Raw genomic sequence first — 20,461 nt, 5'->3', positions numbered from 1 at the left:
GTAAAGTGTCCCGTACTTCCACACTTGAAACACTTGATGTGAGCATAATCTTTCTTCTCATCTTTATTCTTGCTCATCATCTTGGCATCTTGAGTTTGCATTAGATGCCTTGCTTTTCTACCCCTTCTTGTTTTCTTCTTCATCATTAAGTCACCACCATTTTCATGGTTGATCTTGATTTGCTCTTGGGGTGTCTTCTCTTGCTCAACTTGTGGCTTTGATTGAGGCTTCACTTGTTGCTTCACCAATTGCTTGGTTGGGCACATTGAGGTAAGATGACCCCAAGTGCGGCACTTAAAGCACTTGACCTGCTTTAGCCTCTCTTCTTCTTTTATATTCTTGAGTTTCTCAATGTTAGGGCAACCATTTTCAAGGTGTCCTGCTTCATGACACCGGTAGCACATGGTATGAGAGAGCTTTCTTTGTTGTAGCTTCTTCATCTTTCTCTCTCTCTTTCTTTCACCCTTTGTCATCTTCTTCTTGAAGCCAAGGCCACACTTGTCACCATAGTTTCTTTGAGTCTTCAACATATGCTCAAAGGTGACTTTTGAGTTGTAGCACCTCTTTAACTTGTTGCTCAATTTCTTCACTTCACTTTTGAGCTCAATGTTCTCCTTCAAAATGTTAGTCTCACAAGACATAGAAGTAGAACAAGCATCTATATGTGAAGAGCATGTCATATCTAATAAATTATCACAAGAGGTGGATACATGCTTCTTGCCTACATCACAAGGGTTAGTAACAACATGTGATTGATCAATTGACCCATGTGATGAGCTCTCACTAGTTTTAGTTTTTCCATTAGAAATCTACTTAGTGAGAAAAGCATGGTCTTGTACCAAGTTATCATGAGCAACACTAAGTTCCTCATGAGCCAATTTTAGCTCCTCATGTTAACAAGTAGTAACATAAAGTAGATACTTTTGTTGTTCACATGTGTTCTTTAGAAAAGAGTTTTCATTTTTCAATTTCTCAGTTTTAGCCATCTCTTTTTCTAAAGCTTTGATCATGCAACCATATCTATCTAGAAGCTCCTCATATGAATCAAGATCAATCACATTTGCATTAGATACCTTAGTGTCACCTTGTGACATGAAGCAATGTGATGTAGTTGGAGAGCTTGAAGAAACATCACTCTCATAGCCCGAGCATGATCCATCATTATCACCATCAAGTGTGAATAGAGTAGCATCATCATTGGCATCACTTGTGGCAACATCATCAATCTTGTCAAGTGATCTTGTGATATGATCATTATCATCATCACTTGACCATGAGGTAGAGCAATCTTCCACAATCACCGAATTGTGGTCATGCTCAACACACTCATGCGCCTCCTTCTTGGGCTCATCTTCATCATTAGAGACCGTCCCATACTTCTCATTTAGATAACTCCAAATCTCATGGGCGGTCTTCATGTCAATGATCTTTCCAAATATACAATCATGCAAAGATCTATACATGATGTAAGTAGCTTGGATGTCGAGATCTAGGCATTTCTCTTGTGCTTGAGTTAGATTATCTTCATCCAACACATGAGAAAAGCCTACATCTACCATCCACCACATTTGAGGGCAAATAAACTTAAAATTGCATATCATCCAATTTTTCCATCGTGTAAAGTGTGTGCCATCAAAAATATATGGACAATCAACATCTAGCCCATAAGCCGCCATCCTCTTGGGTCGGTGAAGACCACAAATGAGAGACCGGGCTCTGATACCACTTATAGGGTCGAGATGGTGGACTAGAGGGGGGTGAATAGTCCTTTCTAAAATTAATCACGTTGGCTAACCGAAACAAGTGCGGAATTAGAACTATCGGTCTAGCCAATACTACACCCCTCTATCTATGTTCTCTAGCACCTTCCAAAAATACTACTTAAGCAACAAAGGTGCCGGGCTAGCTAGAGCTCACCTAACCAATTCTATGAGCAAGGTCACACAAACCTATGCCACTAGTACTTTAAGCAACAAGGGAGCTCCTACACATGCTAGTAAGCAAAAGCACAAAGCCAACTAAGCTCACTAGCAATGCTCAATAACAAGGCAACCAATGCCAAATTAGAGAGCGCAAATACTTAGCTACACAAACTAAGCAAAGTGACTAACAAGGTTACACAAACCTAATTAGCCACGTAAGGGAGCTACTTCTATGCTACACAAGCAAGAAGGTAACTAGTAAGCTACACAAGCTAACTAGTTACAAGAGCAACTACACAAGCACAATGTATATAAAAGTAATTACAAGCTTGTGTAATGAGGATGCAAACCAACGGGAAGAACAAGGTTGACACGATGATTTCTCTCCTGAGGTTCACGTGCTTGCCAACACGCTATGTCCCCGTTGTGTCGACCGCTCACTTGGTGGTTCGGTGGCTTATTGGCATCACCCGCCAAGCCCGCACGTCGGGCACCACAAGAACCTACCCCGAAAGTGAGGGTAGCTCAATGACACGCTCAACTAGAGTTGCTCTTTGCGGCTCCTACGGGGCGAGCATAATGCCCCTCACAAAGCTCTTCTCTGGAGCACCGCACAAGCTTCTTGCGGGCTTCAACGGAGACCACCACCAAGCCGTCTAGGAGGTGGCAACCTCCAAGAGTAACAGGCACCACCAGCTTGCAACTCGATCACCTAGTGCCACTCGATGCAACCTCACGATACAATCGCACTAGAATCGCTCTCTCACACAATCGAATGATCACTATCAAGTATATGTAAGATGGAGGGCTCCCAAGCACTACTACACAAGCCACCAAGGCTCTAGTGTGCTCAGCTACCGGCCCAAGGCCGACCATGGCTTATATTTATAACCCCATGAACAAATAGAGCCGTTACCCCTTCACTGGGCAAAAGTCGGAATGACCGGACGCTCCGGTCCGATCGACCGGGCGCTGAACCCCAGCATCCGGTCGTGTGATGCACGCCATGTGTCCCCTTCTTTAAATGCTGTTCATAGGATCCCAACGGTCATCTGTTGACCGGATGCTGCAGCAACAACTGACCGGACTCAGCAACCCCAGCGTCCGGCCATTTCCAGTAAGGTACCAGACATGACCGGACGTGTTCGGTCGGTCGCGATTGGACACAGCACCAACGTCTGGTCACCTCCAGCAACACTGCTCTGCTTGCATCATCACACGTCACCTTGACCGGACGCATACGGCCAGCATCCGGTCACTTCCAGCGCCAGCGTCCGGTCGATGACCGGCGTCTGCCCGCTGACTGCCACTACTGACCGGACGCTGGAACCCAGCGTTCGGTCACTACGTGACCAGTGTCTGGTCCACACTGTGAGACCCTATTTTTCCAGAACAGGGCACCGGTGGCACCGTCGGACTATCCGCACTCACGGGCGGACACTCCGCCAGTGGAGTTCCTAACCCTTCTCGCCTTCGTTTCATCGCCGAGTTGATTCACATCAACTCCAATTTCTTCTCCTTTGCAAATGTGCCAACACCACCAAGTGTGCACCACCATGTGTATTTGTGTTAGCATTTTCACAAACGTTTTCCAAAGGATTAGCCACTCAACTTGCCACGCCACTCGATCCTAGCGACAATGCAAAGTTAGATCACTCGAGTGGCACTAGATGACCGATATGCAAACAAGTTTGCCCCTCTTGATAGTACGGCCATCTATCCTAAACCCAGTCATCAACTTCTCTACACACCTATGACCGGTGAAATGAAATGCCCTAGGTTATACCTTTGCCTTGCGCATTCCATTCCATCTCCTCCAATGTCGATGCAACACATGCACCAACATGATCAACAGTGATATGATCCACTTCATATCATCACGTGATCATATTGGTTCATTGATCTTGACTTCACTTGCTTTTTACCGTTGCCTTCGTCCATCGGCGTCAAGTCTTACTCAAGCTTCACCGCCACGCGGTCCATCGCTCCAAAGCCTCCGACTTGCCCTTCACGCTTGCAACCGGTCCATCAAGCCAAGTCTTGTCTTGATCTTCTCCACCTTGATCACATGACTCAATGTCATATCTCATGTGCAATAAGCTCCTTCATCATCACATGTGTGAGCTTTGCAACATCTCCAAACCATTTTCACCTTCACGGCATATGTTGCTCACACACATGTACTTGTGGACTAATCACCTGTGTATCTCACATAAACACAATTAGTCCACCTAGGGTTGTCACTCAATTACCAAAACCACACAAGGACCTTTCAGTAAGGCTAGGCTTACGACACCTTTTAGCTCACGAACCACCAAGTGAACTGGCCTTCACAATGGGGACTAGCTTGCCGGCAAGCAAGTGAACCTCAGGATAAAAATTATATGCCAATTGGCTCTTTGGATTTCACTTGGTATTCATTTATTGTCTCTTGTCACGATTGGTATATCTCTCTACCACTTGTATTATATTTGTTAGTTGATACTTGTGTAGTGATAGTGTAGTAGCTAGTTAGTGGTTTAGCTAGAAGTAATTAGTCGTTTACCTTGTTCTAGCTAGCTCACTAGTTTAGCTACGTAGTGACTTAGTGAATTGCTTGACATAGAGATCATAGTCACTAGATTGTTTGGTAGGTGGTTGCAACCCTGTTGGAGCTAGAGCAAAACTTGCTTTTCGCCATTTAGTTATCCAAGTGCTCTAGTGTTTTTGTAGAAATTTTTATTAGGCTATTCACCTTTCTCTAGCCATTTAGGACCTTTGACCTAGCACCGTCAATCTAGTGACCACCTTTGAAACTCTCGTGCAGTGAACAGTGCATGCGCATCATCCGATGCCCCCTAGGGTTTAGCACAGGATCAGTCCAGTGACTAACCCTAGGCTCTGTGTACATCCTTATGTGTAGCGCAAAGTCCGGTGCTCTGGTGGGGGTACCACCGGAACAATCCGGTGCTCACCAGAACCCTCGAAGCACTAGTTTTTTTTTTTGCCCCTTTTTCAAATTTGCTAACTCTTCAAGTGCTCCAACAACTTACGCACATGGATTAGCCTTTTACAAACATTTTTCAAGGATTTTCTCTTACACCTCACCATGTAACTAAGCGCAATGCATATGCAAATAACACTCACACTTAGTGGTACTAGAACTCTAGTGGGGTTTACGTATTAAAAGGCTTTGCAACTAAAGAATTAAACTAATTAAGCAAGTCCATTGTCAGATTCAATTACGGCCCACTATGATATACACATCAATAAGACACATCATCCACTAATAAGGATATAGTTGTCCACATCAGCATGCCACACCATCCACTAACATTAAAATAGTTTATTCCTTTATATAAGTAATTATATGTAGTTGAATTTCATTCCAAATCGATCGCAATTCCCGCAGCAATTCGCTAGTAATTTATATTTTTAGGTAGTGTGTTTGGAATAGAGATTATAATCTACCCATTCTATTAATTTTTACGCAGTGTGTTTGCAATAGAGATTATAATCTACTCATTCTATAATACTTGTCCATGACCTTATCAGAGTACTTCTACTTCTTACCTTGAGTAAATGCTTTGATAGAGAGAAATAGCTATATTAATTTCTCTTGGGCAGGTGCTATACCCAATTTGTGATTTGCCCAATTTGTGATTTGGTGTGCCGTGGATAAATACTGTAGAATGGATGGAGTATGTAACCCTTTCTCTCGAAGGTTTTTATGATTCATACCATTGTAATTTTTGAAGTTTGGAGAAATATCATTATTCTTTGCTTATTTTGAAGCGTACCATTACAATTCTTCGTTTCCCGCAAGAATGCCACATAATACGTTTTGAGATGTCTTGGGCTTACCTGCAGGCATATACGACGACGTATATTTCATTGCAACCCTTCTTCCCTATCACTGATGCATTGGCCCCACATGTCATCATTTTCTTCCTCCTCTTCTCATCTTCCCTTGCTAAGCAGCATCTGTCGGCATCAGTGGCGAGCTGGCGAGCCACCGCCGCAACGGTCACACGACCACGCGGGTGAGTAGAAGATGCAGCAGCATGTCGGTCTGGGCCACGAGCTTCGCCCGACCGCGAGCTCCACGTGTCGCCCAGGCCACGAGCTTTGCGCCGGCCGCGTGCTCCGCCAGCCACATGCGCCCCACCGTCGACCGCTCGCCCACGTGCTGCTGCTGCTCGCCATCGACAGTGGCGGATGCTGCTCAGCAAGGGAAGATGACTGGAGGAGGAAGAGGAAGAAGATGACATGTGGGGCTCAGGTGTCAGTGATAAGGGAGAGGGGCTTCAATGAAATATACGTCGTCGTATACGTCTACAGCTAGGCCCAAGTCATCTCTATATGTATTCTTTGGTATACTTATAGGAGACGAAAAATTATAACTATATATTTTAAAATAGACGAATAGTGACGGCTTCGAGCTTCGAAAACTATAATGGTCCTCAATAATAATAAAAACTCCTCTCAAAGCATGCACGTATCGTTTCTTAGCAAAACAAGAAAGAGAATCCATATTTATGTCTCTATATAAATATATTTACTATAAAATATATTCACTATTAATTTAATAATAATTATTTTTATCATAATATTGATATTTCTTATATAACAAAACTGGGAGGAGGGAGTATCTCAACTAGTGCAGTGTACGATGAATTTATATAAAACAAAAATAAAAAGGAGCAAAAATCCATGTGGCTCTTTTTTTTTTAATCGGAAGTGGCTCTTTTTTTTAGAGGGAAATCCAAAGTGGCTCTGGACTGGAAAGAAATGGAACCATCTAGAGCCTTTTGGAAGCAGCAGCACTCCTCGCGCGATCCCGCAGTTTGACAAGTTTGCCCTCAATTCTGTCCCGGTCCGCCGCTTCGTCTTCTTATACCCTCCTGCTGACTGCCCCTGCCCAGCGCATCCTCTCCCCCATCGGCGGTCTTCTCCCAAGTCGTCTAAACCCTAATCCCCAGATCCCCGACGCAGACCCCGCGCACCTGCGTTCACGAGGAGGAAGCATGAGGTACGGCTCGTTGCGATCTTTCCGTAGTTCTTGTTCTTGGATTCATGAGACGTGGTGTGGTTGTTTTTGGTGCTCTTCTGGTTGCGGTGTGTGTGGGACGTGTGATTGTGTGCGAATAACATGGCGCTATTTTGCTCATAGGTTCTCAGAGGATCGCCTGTTCTAGTTTGTTGGGTAAAATTGACTATGCGCCTCAGAAATCTGTTGTTACGACTTGTTTAGCGTGGTCGCTAGGAAATCTGAAATATCCATGCTCTTGATGCTTTCAGAGGATCGCCTGTTCTAGTTTGTTAGGTAAAATTGACTTGAAGACACGGATGCGCCTCAGAAATCTGTTGTTACTGACTTGTTTAGCGTGGTCGCTACGAAATCTGAAATTGCCATGCTCTTGATGCTTTCCGTGATCCTACATCTAGCGCTTATGTTTGTGCTTAATACTGCTTCTTTAATTGGGGTGAAATATGAGATGATTGCGTCAAACGGCCAGTAACCTGCAAGTTGTTGGTGTTGGGAGATTCGAATATTATGTGGTAGCATCTCTTGGTTATGCAGTACCTGCTTAGAGGATGAGATATATATGTTGACGTTTGAGTATGGTTTTGAGGAATTTCATGGGTCCGATTTTGCTTTGCAGTCGCCACCCAATCACTAAGTGGGCACAGAGGTCCGACAGGGTGTTCTTGACGATAGAGCTGCCCGACGCCAAGGATGTGAAGCTGAACTTGAAGCCTGAAGGCCATTTCAACTTCTCGGCAAAGGGCTCAGATGACTTGCCCTATGAGTTTGACCTTGAGCTGTTTGATGCTGTGAATGTGGAGGTTGGTTTACTATTTAACACATGCTTTCTCTTGTGGATGTAGCATTTTTTTCAGGTTCTAATTCTATCGGTCTTGCTGTTTGCAGGAGAGCAAAGCAGCTGTTGCCCCAAGGACCATATGCTACCTGATCAAGAAAGCTGAGAGCAAGTGGTGGCCAAGGCTGCTGAAAAAGGAGGGCAAGCCACCTGTGTTCTTGAAGGTTGACTGGGACAAATGGCAGGATGAGGATGATGAGGATGTTGGATGTTAGTATTTCAGTTTTGGTTGATTCTGTTTTTGTTTCCTTACTACTATTTAGTTTAGCTTGAAGTGACATATTATTCATAACATCGCAGTTAATGACTTTGGTGATATGGACTTCTCGGTAAGTGTCTAGTGAAAGTTTTTTTGATGATTAAGATGGGAGCAAAGTTTCATGGTGTCTTGTCATTGTAGAAACTGGACATGGGAGGTGCTGATGATGACGATATTGAGGATGATGAAGATGATGTGGTTGAAAGTGCTAACAAAGGTACATCATTCTCCTTGTCATCCCAATTGTTTATTTACTTAAGGGCAGCTGTTCCTAGATTTAGCCATGGATTTACACTATCATGGGGGTACAAACATTCTACTACATATTTGGGTGGTTTGGATACTTGAATAATCTCTTGTTGATAGTTAACTTGTAATCCAGAATATTTCTGAGGGTGTATTGACATAGTAGTAGAAGCTCTTGCAACCTCAGTATGGTTCATGACTCTTTTCAAGTGACATCAACAGTAGCATACAATAGCTCAATAGCTCACATCAGTATCACCCTGTCAGAAAACAATGACGGTTTCTAGAATTTCAATTTTCTTAGGTTGTTGCTACATCTTGATGTTTGGCTGCTAAAATTTTTTACAACGATATCCTTAAATGTTCTGTTGACTGTCGTGGACACCACATTTCAAGCTGCTAGACCCAGTCATTTGCCGCATGTTGCTTCTTAGGCAAGACTGTGCCAGTCTTATGTGTTGATTTCTGCACAGTGATGTATGGTCTAAGTATAAGTGTAGTGGTCAAGTGTTGACTTGTTTACTAAACTGATGTGGGGAGTCATATTAGAAGTCCAAATTGTTTTGCTCCTGAAGACCATTTCAGCCTTCACTGGTTCCATTTCTTTGCGTTTTGAAGACATTCTACTCTGGTACTAATCTTGTTTTGCGGATAAAATGCAGATGAAGAAGGTGGTAAGATAGAGGAGAGCAAGGGGGAGGACGCAGCAGCTCCCGCAGCAGCAGCCGCAGAGGAAGTGAAGCCATGAAGAAGCATTTGAGTTTGCTCCATGCCATAGGTGTCTGCGGTATCTAGCTAGGCTAGATGTTCCCTTAGATTTTTTGTGTAAAATCTGGAGGATGAATCACTCACTGCCTATGAAGTAAAGAATACAAAACAGTTGTGCTGTTTTAGTTTTTGGCTGAACCTTGTGAACTGCTGATATGATATTTGGTCAGAGCTTATTTGCATCCATCATGGAACGTGACTCTTGATGCCGCTCGTTAGAAGTCAGAACATGTGATACTGCTTGAACAAGTGTGATGCTGATAGTGTAATGAGAATAGATGAACCGACACTCCGTAAAACTGGATGCAAGTTACCATATCACTATGTCGACCTCCCAGCTCGACTCAAAAATCAACCTAGGTCGGCCAGGAAATTTTAAGGAGTGGCATGCCACCTAATTAATTTTAAGGAGTAGGAGTGGCATGTCACCTAAATAGTTAAATGGCTTCGTTCGGCTTGATGAAATTTGGTTGAAAAACACTATTCTGGCTGAAATGTTGTGAGAGAAAAACACTGTTCCGACTGAAAAAATAAGCCGAACAAACCGGATATAAGGTAAGCCGAACGGGGCCAAATCAAAATGTCGATGACATCGACATTTATCTTCATGTCAAAGAAAACTGTTAAGTTCATAAGTTTATAGAGAATATTATTAATTCTATGACACTATTGTGTTACTAAAATTTAGCTGATGATGCTTATTCGATGTCATTAGTATTTTTTTTTGTAAAAATTTAGTTAAATTTAAAATTATTTGATTTGATTTGGGTAAAGTTAGAGACTAATAAGTTTCTAAGAAAAATATAGTAACTACTCCCTCCATTTAAACTATACCCTATTTTATCTTTTTATAGATAATTAGTAGCTTTTGTTATACACTTAGATATATGTTATATTTAAATATATATATAGTAAAAACTATGTGACAACCTTCACCTAAAAAAGGTGTATATCTCATCTCCTGAGAAGTCAACCAATTTTAAAATAAATTTGACCAAATATTTTTTTTAAATAATGTAATATACTTTGATGGTAAACATATATAGAGATATAAATATTCGTACTGCTTTTTTATAAATCTAGTTAAATTGAAAATTGATTCTCTTCAAAAACGATATGTGCATTCTTATAGAGACGAATACAGAGGAGGGAGTATCTATCTATCTATCTATCTATCTATCTATCTAATTTCTCCAGTGGGCGTTATTATTGAGGCGAAGACAGAGGAGGGAGTATATATCTATATCTATATTTATATTTAATTCTCCAAAAACGATATGCGTGTTCTTATCGAGACGAAGAGGATATAATATCTATTTGTATCTATATCTATACCTAATTTCTCCAAAAATGATATATCTATATCTATACCTAATTTCTCCAAAAATGATATACATGTTCTTATCGAAAAGAAGACAAAGGAGGTAGATATAGATATAGATAGATGCTCCATTCGTTCTAAAATAAATGCACCTCTCACGATTTGAGGAGTCAACCAATATCAAGTTTGACTAAATTTATAAAAAAATGGTATCAGTATTTGTATCTCTAAATAAATTTATCATAAAAATATATGACGTGGTTAACAAATAATGTCTATTTAGTATCGTAAACATTAATATATTTTTTTATATATTTTGGGTCAAATTTAGAATTAATTACTCATCGAAGTGAACACTTATTTTAAAATGGAGGGAGTAATATTAAAGAGCGAATTGATTCTTCCATTCCAGCTTTTTTACTTCCCAAAGGCGCCTCGCCCTCTGTTCTGTATGTGACCCGAACTCAGAGACCATAGTCATACAAGTCAGAACAACTCGTATCCCACAATGATACGAAGTCCGATTTTAAAACATATTGGTTTCGTTGCAAAGTACCGATAACACTAGAAGACACCGTTGGGAAACTGTTGGCACTGACACCCCCTACTTGGCTACTTGATCGCTGACGTTGGACATGGTTGGCTTAAGAATGGCACAACCGGAAGGAGGCATCTTCGTTATGGACAAATGGAAAGGTCAAGGCGGATTGTAACTGTTTCCAGGTAGGCCGAGGCAGATCGATCGGCTGATATGCTTGCTGTTTCTTCTGAAATCCAAAGCCCGTCGCCCGTCGCCCGTCGGAAAGCTGTGCCGGCAACCCCCACTTGTGTGCAGCCTGGGCATAAGCATGCCCAAGCAGTGCAGCCAGCTGTTCGAGCTTTGATCGACATAGTACTTGTGAAACCTTGGGACCAGTACCGGAACTGAAAGTCCGCAAGAACTCATTCTGAGCCCAGCTTTGTTCTCCAGTCCAAAAAATTAGGTGTTTGATTTGAGAAATATGGTAGTCCTACACCTCTTTTTTTTTTTTTTGATTTGTGAAACAGAAGTTCATACAGCACCACTTCATTTCCTAAGCATTTGGACCACCAAATTTAAAATTGGACTCACGATGCACCACCTTATCCGGTATGAGTTGGCTCCTCAAACTAAACACCATATTTAATGCTTTGACAGATTGCAAGGCCAGACACAACACCATCAGATCTTCAGAAGATAAAGAACGCCAACAACAGAATTTTGTATGGAGATTCATTTGTTGGTAACTCAGTTCTGCTGCAAACACTTGCTCCTGTCAAAACACTTCGCGGATACAGCTGACCATGGTTCGCTCAATGTTTCCCATTTAATCACAACAGCTCCTATGATAGATACCTCAACAAATGTCGATACAGATGCACAGACAACTAACTATGAAGCACAGACAGACCACGCCTAGAGTGAAGATTGACACTTCTATGCACTGGCTCAGCTGTCTGGTAGTCTCATATTAAGCACTTCTGGTGGTGGCCGAAGAGTGCAAACCATTTCTCTGGTCTTCCCGAAATAAACCTGCCAACAGAATGATATTGCATGCAGCTAAAGAATTGGCAAGTTGCAAATGACGTTGGCAACTTTGGAAGATCTCAATATTCGCCATAATCATTGTCAATGCGAAACTGTTACCTGGTCCAGTGAATTTCTCAGCTTCCCCTCCATTTCTTCTATCATTTTCCCCATATTAACAAGGTGTCCATCAGCTACAGCAAGGGTCATACTCATCTGCAAATAGAAACAGATAGTTGTCACATTAGCTTCTTCCAATTGTCTATATACCTCGGTAAGGTTTCTAATCAAAGAAGTAATGCCCTACATAATGCTTATTTAGTTCAGAAACAGATTATCATATCCTACTTTGGTAGTTCCTAAACAATTGAAAAGTTGCTAATTATTTTTGCTTAGCACATGCTATCTTGTTTCTACTGGCCTTCTAGGCTTTACTAAACTGCAAGTAACTTAGCAGTTCATTTGTTTGAACTTCGAAGTATACATTTCTTTGTTAGTTCATAATAGCTAGCCTACAAATTCAAAAAAAATCAGTGCGCATTGTTAAGTGCACAAAGTCTCAGACCTATTAAATAAACAACAAGAGCAGTGGAAAATAGGGATGCCAGTTAGTTGTGCACCTAATTAGAAGTAAGACACCTTAATTAAAACGGTGCCCATGGTATCGAAAACATTTAACACTAGATGGACTAAGAAGAGAACAAGTGGGAGACAGAACCTGTCGTCTAATCGATCCAGACAAGTTGAAGGTTCCAGACTGCTTGTTGTCTGTTGTCAATGAGAGCATCACAGTGCTGTTCAAGCAGTAATGTGCCGCTCCTTCTTCTTCAGGACCAACCTATTAACATCAAACAAGTGTTTTAACTCTTACACCAAAACCTAACAAAACAGCAACACCAGGAGACAGGAAATGAGCCAAAAAAAATAACTATTTGCCAGCAAAGGTTCACATGAGGAAAACAGATAGTCTAATAATTGGTTATTTATAAGCAAGGCTTCCATGAGTTACCTGAATAATATGAATAGCATCCCATGAACCAATCTGCATGTACCCTCTTTTTCCTTGTCCGTCTGAAACAACCAATAAGAAATTCAAGTAAAATGAGGTTTAACCTAATTTGAAAACTATATCACTTCAGGCATTTGTGTAGACCTTTCTTAATTAAGAAGCATGCGATAAACCCATTATCTTCATCCTCCCAAATGTAAACAGATGAGATGCCACCTTCATAGTACCTAATAGTTAACGGGAGACCTTGTTACTTGTTTTACATCCACATGATAGATATCATCAATAAGATACTAAACTAAGGATCATGCTGATCATAGCCTTCTTTCATATTGCATTTACTCAGCACTGCTGCTTTAAGGAGACAGCAACATGTAACACGAATCTTACTGGTCACGATACACTGAGAAAACTTCATTTGCCTCAACCTCAAGATTCCTCATCTCTTGAGAAGGAACTGTCCCGTCTTCCAAAGGGGGATCATATTTGTTTGACCAAGGAGATCTGCAAACCGACCACACAATCAGAAAATGGCAAAACAAAAGAGACCCACAAGATTTGAAGTCTGCCCTACTAGCCAACTGAATCAGAGTCGTTGTTTTTATGTTGATATAAATACTAAATCAGACTCATTAAAGCATCCATGGATCTGGCTCTCTGAACAAATTTAATTGATTGGGAATTCCCGACAGCTTTAGTTCTGAAATAAGGGATCCTTCAAAAAGGATTTGAAGTTCTGTCGTCGGGTCATGTTTACTCATTCAGATCAGGCACTGCAATGAGCCTTTTTGCGACATGCGCTACAAAATAAAGATAGTCCAGTCTAACTAATGCCCCCCAACCTTCCAATGCTAATGGAGAACAAGAACATGAATAAAATGTAAATGTAATCATGGGGGGAATCTTGATTCTGACCTGTAGGAGTCAGCGTCACGGTTATATTCGCATAGAATGTATTCCTTCAGGCTCTCCTTATCCATGCAAACCTGAAAAACAATAAACCAATTGACCTTGTGTATCAGTAAGGGGATGGAAGCACATAGATGAGAGAGAAGCAAACATAATTGAAGAATCTAACTGCACGCGACAGGGAAGCTCATTCGGCGGGCAGCATAATTCGGATTCGGTGCCACTGAAACGTGTAAAAATGGGTTTGGACCAGCGCGATTCTACCTGACCTGTGACCTCGATTCAGACGAACCCATGCCAAGTACAGGTGCAAAGGCAAGAAACGCGCATTTACCAAGAAACCCACTCACGGGCACGGCGGAGGGTCCGATTCCCGCGAGCGATTCGAGACGAAGGAAGCAAATGCGTTGGAGCAGTTTAATCCCTATCCGAACCAGAGGACGCACCGGGACGGCGGTGGAGGAATACCTGGAGCGGGAGGTCGACCTGGGAGAGGAGGTCGAGGGAGTGATCGGGGAGGAGGGAGAGCAGCGCGTTGAGCGCCGTCTCCGCGCTCCGTGGCGGCATCCGCCGCATCAGATCCATCGCCGCCTCCATGCGAACGGCTCTCTGCTCGCCTTATTCTTCTTCCTGCCCACCACCCTCCTCTCGTAGATCCCTCGTTAATTTCTTCCCTTCTCCTGCTCCTCCTGCTGCTACGACGTCGTCGTCTTCCTCTCCACTCGCTTCGGTTTCGGTGATTGGTTGCCTGAATCAGGGCGTGGAAGGGGCATCCTGCGTCCCTCCGTATACTTCGTCCTGTTTGGTTGCGCTGCTTATATCTTTTGCCTGCATCTTTTTATTCTTTTTATTTGTTTGTCTTCCTTTATTCCGTATGTCTCTATCTTCTGAATTTCTCCTTCTCTCATGGTGCAGGATAACTTCTGAATTTCTCCTTCTCTCATGATGCAGGATAACTTGATTCATCCAGGATATAGGGACCCATACGTCAGACACCAAAAAAAACTGATGCATACATACAACCAAACACAATCTCGTCTCATATTAGACAATAGCAAAGACAACCGAACACGACCACTTATACAAACTCAACCCAACTTATTTGGTCGTGCAACCATGAGCCCCAATCACGCCCTTGGTCGTCCCTCAACCAGCTGCTCCTGTGGCTCTCCGATGGTCTTTCCATTTCAGTCTCTTTTGTTATCTTTCTTGGATCCCTCTCTAATCTCTGTTTGCTGCTCATGTCACCAAACTGTGTTTTTTTTACGGTTTAAGATAGGGGAAATTGTGTTCTTACCCTTGTTCAGGAGTCTAATTGTAATTTTACCCCTGTTTTTTTGTAACATTATGATTTTGCCCTCACTTTGATGAAATGAAAGCTCCGTTTACCCCTGTTTTGGATGACCGTTAAATGCACTTGGAAAAAAATAAATTAAAAAAATCAAAATATCTAAACACAAAGGCAAAAGACTAAATTGCCCCTATCTCTTCGTTCTCTCTCTCGCTATTCACTCTTCTCTTCCTGCCGTCCCATTCCCATCTCTCCCTCCCGTCGGCCAACAGCCTTCAGCTCCCGTCGCATCTCTCTCCCTCTCCCTCTCGTCGGCCAGCAACAGGGCACCTGGCTCGTGGGTGCGAGAGCGCGCGCGCGGGCAGGCGGCACGGGGCGCCGTTTGGCGAGTACGCGGCACGGGGGCCAGGCGGCAGGCGGCGGCGAGCGCGCAACCCCCCATCCACAGACGACTGGGCCGGCCGTCGCTGCTACTTCGGCCCCTTCGCCGGCGACGAGCATCACCAGGTACGCCCTCCCCTTGGTCTTCTCTTCCTGCTGTGCGAAACCGTGCGCCCAAGCCCTAACATTAATATTCATATTCGGATCTGGAGGGTACGGCACCGTGGTGCTGCTGCACTGCCGGTTGCACGACCCGGCGGGTGCGGAGAAGGTTGCATCGGGGAGGAAGAGGGAGAGGATCAAGAAGACGAGCTGGTGCATGTAGGAGAGTGCATCGGAGAGTGCACCTGCGCCTGACCGTGGGCACTCTGGCATGCCGCAGCGTGGTCGGGCGGTAGGCGCCCCAAGCGGGCAGGCCTCCAGGCGCTACGCCACGCGAGGACAGGAGCAGCGAGCCCGGTGAGATGGATTTATGTGACGTTGGTGAAGAGACTAGGTAAGATTTATAGCTCATGTGATTTGGTTTTTAGGAAAATTAGTATCAATCTGTAGGAAGAATGAGTTTCCGTCTGTAGAGCGATTTAGCTAACTGTGTATTCGGTGATGTGATTTGTAGGCCAAATCACATGAATATGAGTCTTGTTGTTAGAGTTCTGTCATTTTTCAATTTGCCTGATGAGGGACCAAAATCATGGCAACAGGGTAGAACCTTGCCTACTCAAGTTGTTGACATGCATAGCTTTGACCTACTGCAGCTAGTTAATTTCATAGCTGAGCACTACATGTGGGGTTCAAAACAGTACATAAGTTTGTGGCGTGCATTGGATGAAATTTCTAGAGGACCTTCTATTGAGATTAAAACTGATGAGCAGTTGCTTGAGTGGTTTGAACTCAATAAAGAGAAGGGAAAGGTGTACATTAATGCCCAAATTAATGATTTTGAGGGTCCATTGTAATTTTCACCAACAAAACGTAGGTGCCACCCTTCTGTAAGGAATAGAGTGCCCACCAATGAGACAAACACTACTGAGAGAGCCACATCCACAAACAAAAAAGAGAGAGCCACCAAAAAAGAGAGAGCCACCAAATCCAAAGCAAAAGGTGCACATCATGATGAGGGTGTAGGAGTTGATGAGGAGGGCATATATTCTGACATTGATTCACTTATGGCAGCAAGTGATAGCAGCTATGATAGTGACTTGGCTACATCCTCTGATTCTTGTGATGATTGCTCTGACCCTGAGTTTAATCCCGATGAACCAGTTGTTGATGATGATGATGAATATGACCCTCCACCCTTCTCATACGATGTTGATAATCCATGTATTGATATAAATATGGTGTTTCCAGACGTGGATCAGTGCAAATCTGCAGTTACACATCATGCCATCTTGAATGATCATGCTTTTGATATTGTGAAAAAGGACAAGAGCAGATTTAGAGCCATATGCAAGAGAGCAAATCAGGGTTGCAACTGGAAGTTTTTTGCATCTACAAGTAAAAAGTACATTGGGTGCAAGGTGATTTCAAAATTTTTGTAACATTCAGCATCAAGTAAGAAGTATTAGTGTGCAGCAATTTACTAATAAAATGGTTCTTTTCTTGCTGTTTTTTTTTGCAGGTTAAGACCAGTGGTCCAAAGCATACGTGTGGTTCATTCAACAATTATGGTGAAACAATGGCCTCCAATAAATGGGTAGCTGAAAGAGTTGTCGATTTACTGCGGGAAGACCCTGAAATGACACCAAAGGAGTTGCAAGATAGGCTCAAGAAGAAGTACTCGATAGAAGTTCCATACGATAGAGTTTTCAGAGGCAAGCTAAGGGCAATGGACATCATATATGGGAAGTGGAATGATAGCTATAACTTGCTACCAACTTATCAAGCTAAGCTTCTAAAAGTAGTACCTGGCAGCATAGTTGACATAGACACTGAAGAAGATGACAATGGTGATTTGTGTTTCAGTAGGTTCTTTGTTGCTCTTAAACCATGCATTGATGGGTTCTTGCAAGGATGTAGGCCTTACATTGCCATGGATGCCACACACTTGACTGGAAGGGGAAGGGGTCAGTTAGCAACAGCTGTTGCAGTGGATGGTCAAAACTGCTTATTTCTAGTGGCTTATGGTGTGATTGAGACCGAGTCTAAAGAAAGTTGGACTTGGTTTGTGACAAACTTAAAGAAGGCTATTGGTACTCCTACAGGCTTGGTCATTAGTACAGATGCGGGCAAATGACTTGAGGTGGCTGTACATGATGTGTACCCAGGAGTGGAACATAGAGAATGCATGAGGCACTTGTGGAAGAACATGAAGAAGAATGGGTACAGTGGTGAGCTTTATGGTAAGAATATGTGGGCAGCTGCCAAGAGCTTCACAAATGACAAGTTCAAGTACTTCATGCGAAACATAGAGGAGAAGGATCCTAGTGCACTATCCTGGTTGGATGACAACCATCCATTTGTGTGGAGTAGAAGCAAATTTGGGGAAGAATGCAAGGTAGATTACATCAACAACAACCTCTCTGAAAGCTTTAACAGTTGGGTGTCCAAAACCAAGAATTTTCAAATTGTGGATATGCATGACAAGATAAGACAAATGATCATTGAGAAATTTGTTTTGAGAGCCAAGCTTGCTAGTAAAATGTCAGGCATAATCATTCCAGCTGTGACCAATGCTCTAAATGCTAAAGCCAAGAGTATCAAGGGCCATGAGGTATTGATATGTGGGGCTGGAACAGCTGAAGTAACTGTGAACAGATTCAGGTATTGATATGTAGGGCTTGGCAAGTAACTGGACAGCCCTGCACCCATGCTTTAGCTTTCATTTCTAAGATTAGTAGAGAGGTACGAATGGATGACTTTGTGCATGAATACTTCTCTATTGATCGGTTAAAAAAGGCATATGCATGTTCTTTCAATCCAATGACATCCAAGGATAATTGGCCACATGTTGATTTGGGCTATAAAATCAAGAAGCCTAAACTGAGAAGGAAACCAGGAAGACCAAGAAATTCTAGGATCAAGTCCTATGATGAGGCCACCACCAGTAAGAAAAGGAGACCATGTTCTGAATGTAATGAACTAGGCCATATAGCGAAGCATTGCCAAGGAGGTCCAACTGCTAGTCAAAAGAGAAATCGCTCATCTTCTCAAAATGAACCATCTTCACAAACAATGTGAGTCATGCTCATTTGTATTTCAAAAGAGGATTTCGTTAGTGTCTGTTGCCTGCCATATTTAAATGACTACTCAAAAGATCATTACAACTGTAGATTTTTATTCAATTGCAAGTATTTCTTGAATTTAAATCAATAATAGAAGTAGCAACTAAAACCAGCCTAGCTTAAATGTTGATGGTTAGTCGGCCTTGTTTGCATAGCAGTAGAGCCAGCAGTCTCTTCGTCCATGTGAATGGGCACAGCTGTACTCTTGTTATAGTTGATTTGCTGTCCAGTGGCGTTTGCAAACTAATCGAGCAGTGTGGATCGACCTTGGATGAATCCAGTCTGGTCTAGATCAACAAGCTTCTTGATTTGTGACTGCAGCCTTGTAGTCAGGTATGATCAGGGCTAGCAATCCAGGCTTTTTTGGCAACAATACCATGTATGATCTGTTCACCCTTTCTAGTTGCACTTCTTCTCTGTGAAAGGCATCCATGAAGCACATGATGCTATTCTTGACCGTTTCCCAGGCTGCAAGATAGAAGCTTGGGCCAAACCCGTCTGGCCCTGGTCCTCAGTTGCCGCTGGACTGCCTTGATACAAGGCCTGACAGTCAAATTGCCACACCGAGCTACCTTCAATGCCTATGATTGTTTTGAAGTGATCATTCAGTGCTCTAAGTGTTAATGGTTTACCTTGTCATATCTTTAGGTTGTTTCTGTGTCATTTGTAACTTGTGCTTGTTTTGATGTTTCAGTGTTTTACAAAGTTTCATAGTAGAGAATTTCTATTACAAAGTTATTATTGTTTGAAAAAAATGCTTATTTAGTCAACTTGTTTACTGAACCATTTTTCTCCATTCATGTGAAGTGCAAGTGCAAGTGCAAGTGCAAGGGGAAGGGGAAGGGGAAGGAGAAGGGGAAGAGGAAGAGGAAGAGGAAGTGCAAGTGTAGGACCTGGAACAGAAGGAGCAGAAGGGGCTGGAACAGAAGGAAGAGGAAGAGGAAGCGGAAGAGGAAGCGGAAGAGGAAGAGGAGGGAGGTTGGGTGCACTGTTGGGAATAGCTGCATGAATGTGATGTATGACACTGAACATGTAATATCTCACTATTAGCTACCGCTTTTGTTGGACATGTATGTTGGATGAGGCTTTGTACTGTATGGATACTTTTGCTACACTTTTATTTGATGTGATATTATCTATCTATATTTGCATGCTGTGTGGAATCATAGGTAACAAGTTGTGTAATTATGCTGTCAAATTTTTTAGAAAACAGGGATAAAATCACAATGTATTCAGATAAGTAGGGGCAATTTTGCATGGGCAAACTTGTCCTTACCGAGCCCATTTAACACCGTTACTTGCTGTTACCAGAGTAGGGGTATACTTAAGCTTCGTTTTCAAATAATAGGAGTAAAATCACAACGATGACAGAAACAGAGGTAAAATCACAATTGGATGTCAAAATTGGGGAAAGAACGCAATAGCCCCTTTAAGACAGGACTAGACATAGTAGCCAAGCCCCACTACGGCCTACCATCAACCATTTCTCTGAATTTTTTTTTTAAAAAAAGAGCTACAAATTCACGTCAAGAAGAGCCCAAATTTGAGCGATGTGCTGATATAGACATGTATAAGCTCAGTTTCGTAACCCAAAAGGAAAACAAATCATACAGTACTTTGATGATATCATAGAAATACTAGGACAATGTAGTCAGACTGGACAGCATAAGTGACACATAGCTTTATTGCAGAAACCCCCTAAAACCTGGTACTCTCCTGTC

General features: G+C 42.6%; 2 protein-coding genes and 1 pseudogene across 2 annotated transcripts; 2 read left to right on the top strand and 1 right to left on the bottom strand.

The window, feature by feature from the left end:
• The first annotated feature begins 6,710 nt into the window (after window positions 1-6,710).
• LOC136497769 (co-chaperone protein p23-1-like) lies at window positions 6,711-9,243 on the top strand. Its single transcript, XM_066493629.1, has 6 exons — window positions 6,711-6,933; window positions 7,568-7,751; window positions 7,837-7,996; window positions 8,087-8,115; window positions 8,187-8,262; window positions 8,954-9,243. The coding sequence occupies exons 1-6, from the start codon at window positions 6,929-6,931 to the stop codon at window positions 9,037-9,039; spliced, it is 540 nt and encodes a 179-aa protein (XP_066349726.1). The 5' UTR covers window positions 6,711-6,928; the 3' UTR covers window positions 9,040-9,243.
• A 2,372-nt stretch (window positions 9,244-11,615) lies between these two features.
• LOC136543837 (probable F-actin-capping protein subunit beta) lies at window positions 11,616-15,130 on the bottom strand. Its single transcript, XM_066536180.1, has 8 exons — window positions 14,313-15,130; window positions 13,851-13,921; window positions 13,326-13,439; window positions 13,080-13,162; window positions 12,936-12,997; window positions 12,645-12,764; window positions 12,047-12,142; window positions 11,616-11,932 (listed from the first exon to the last, which is right to left on the bottom strand). The coding sequence occupies exons 1-8, from the start codon at window positions 14,439-14,441 to the stop codon at window positions 11,849-11,851; spliced, it is 759 nt and encodes a 252-aa protein (XP_066392277.1). The 5' UTR covers window positions 14,442-15,130; the 3' UTR covers window positions 11,616-11,848.
• Window positions 15,131-16,591: 1,461 nt separating this feature from the next.
• Window positions 16,592-19,848, top strand: LOC136543831 (uncharacterized; annotated as a pseudogene).
• Window positions 19,849-20,461: the final 613 nt, after the last annotated feature.

The sequence above is a fragment of the Miscanthus floridulus genome, chromosome 1 (genome assembly GCF_019320115.1).
Source record: "Miscanthus floridulus cultivar M001 chromosome 1, ASM1932011v1, whole genome shotgun sequence".
Classification (NCBI taxonomy): domain Eukaryota; kingdom Viridiplantae; phylum Streptophyta; class Magnoliopsida; order Poales; family Poaceae; genus Miscanthus; species Miscanthus floridulus.
The sequence above is the reverse complement of the archived record's forward strand: the minus strand, read 5'-3'. Positions and strand labels throughout refer to the sequence as shown.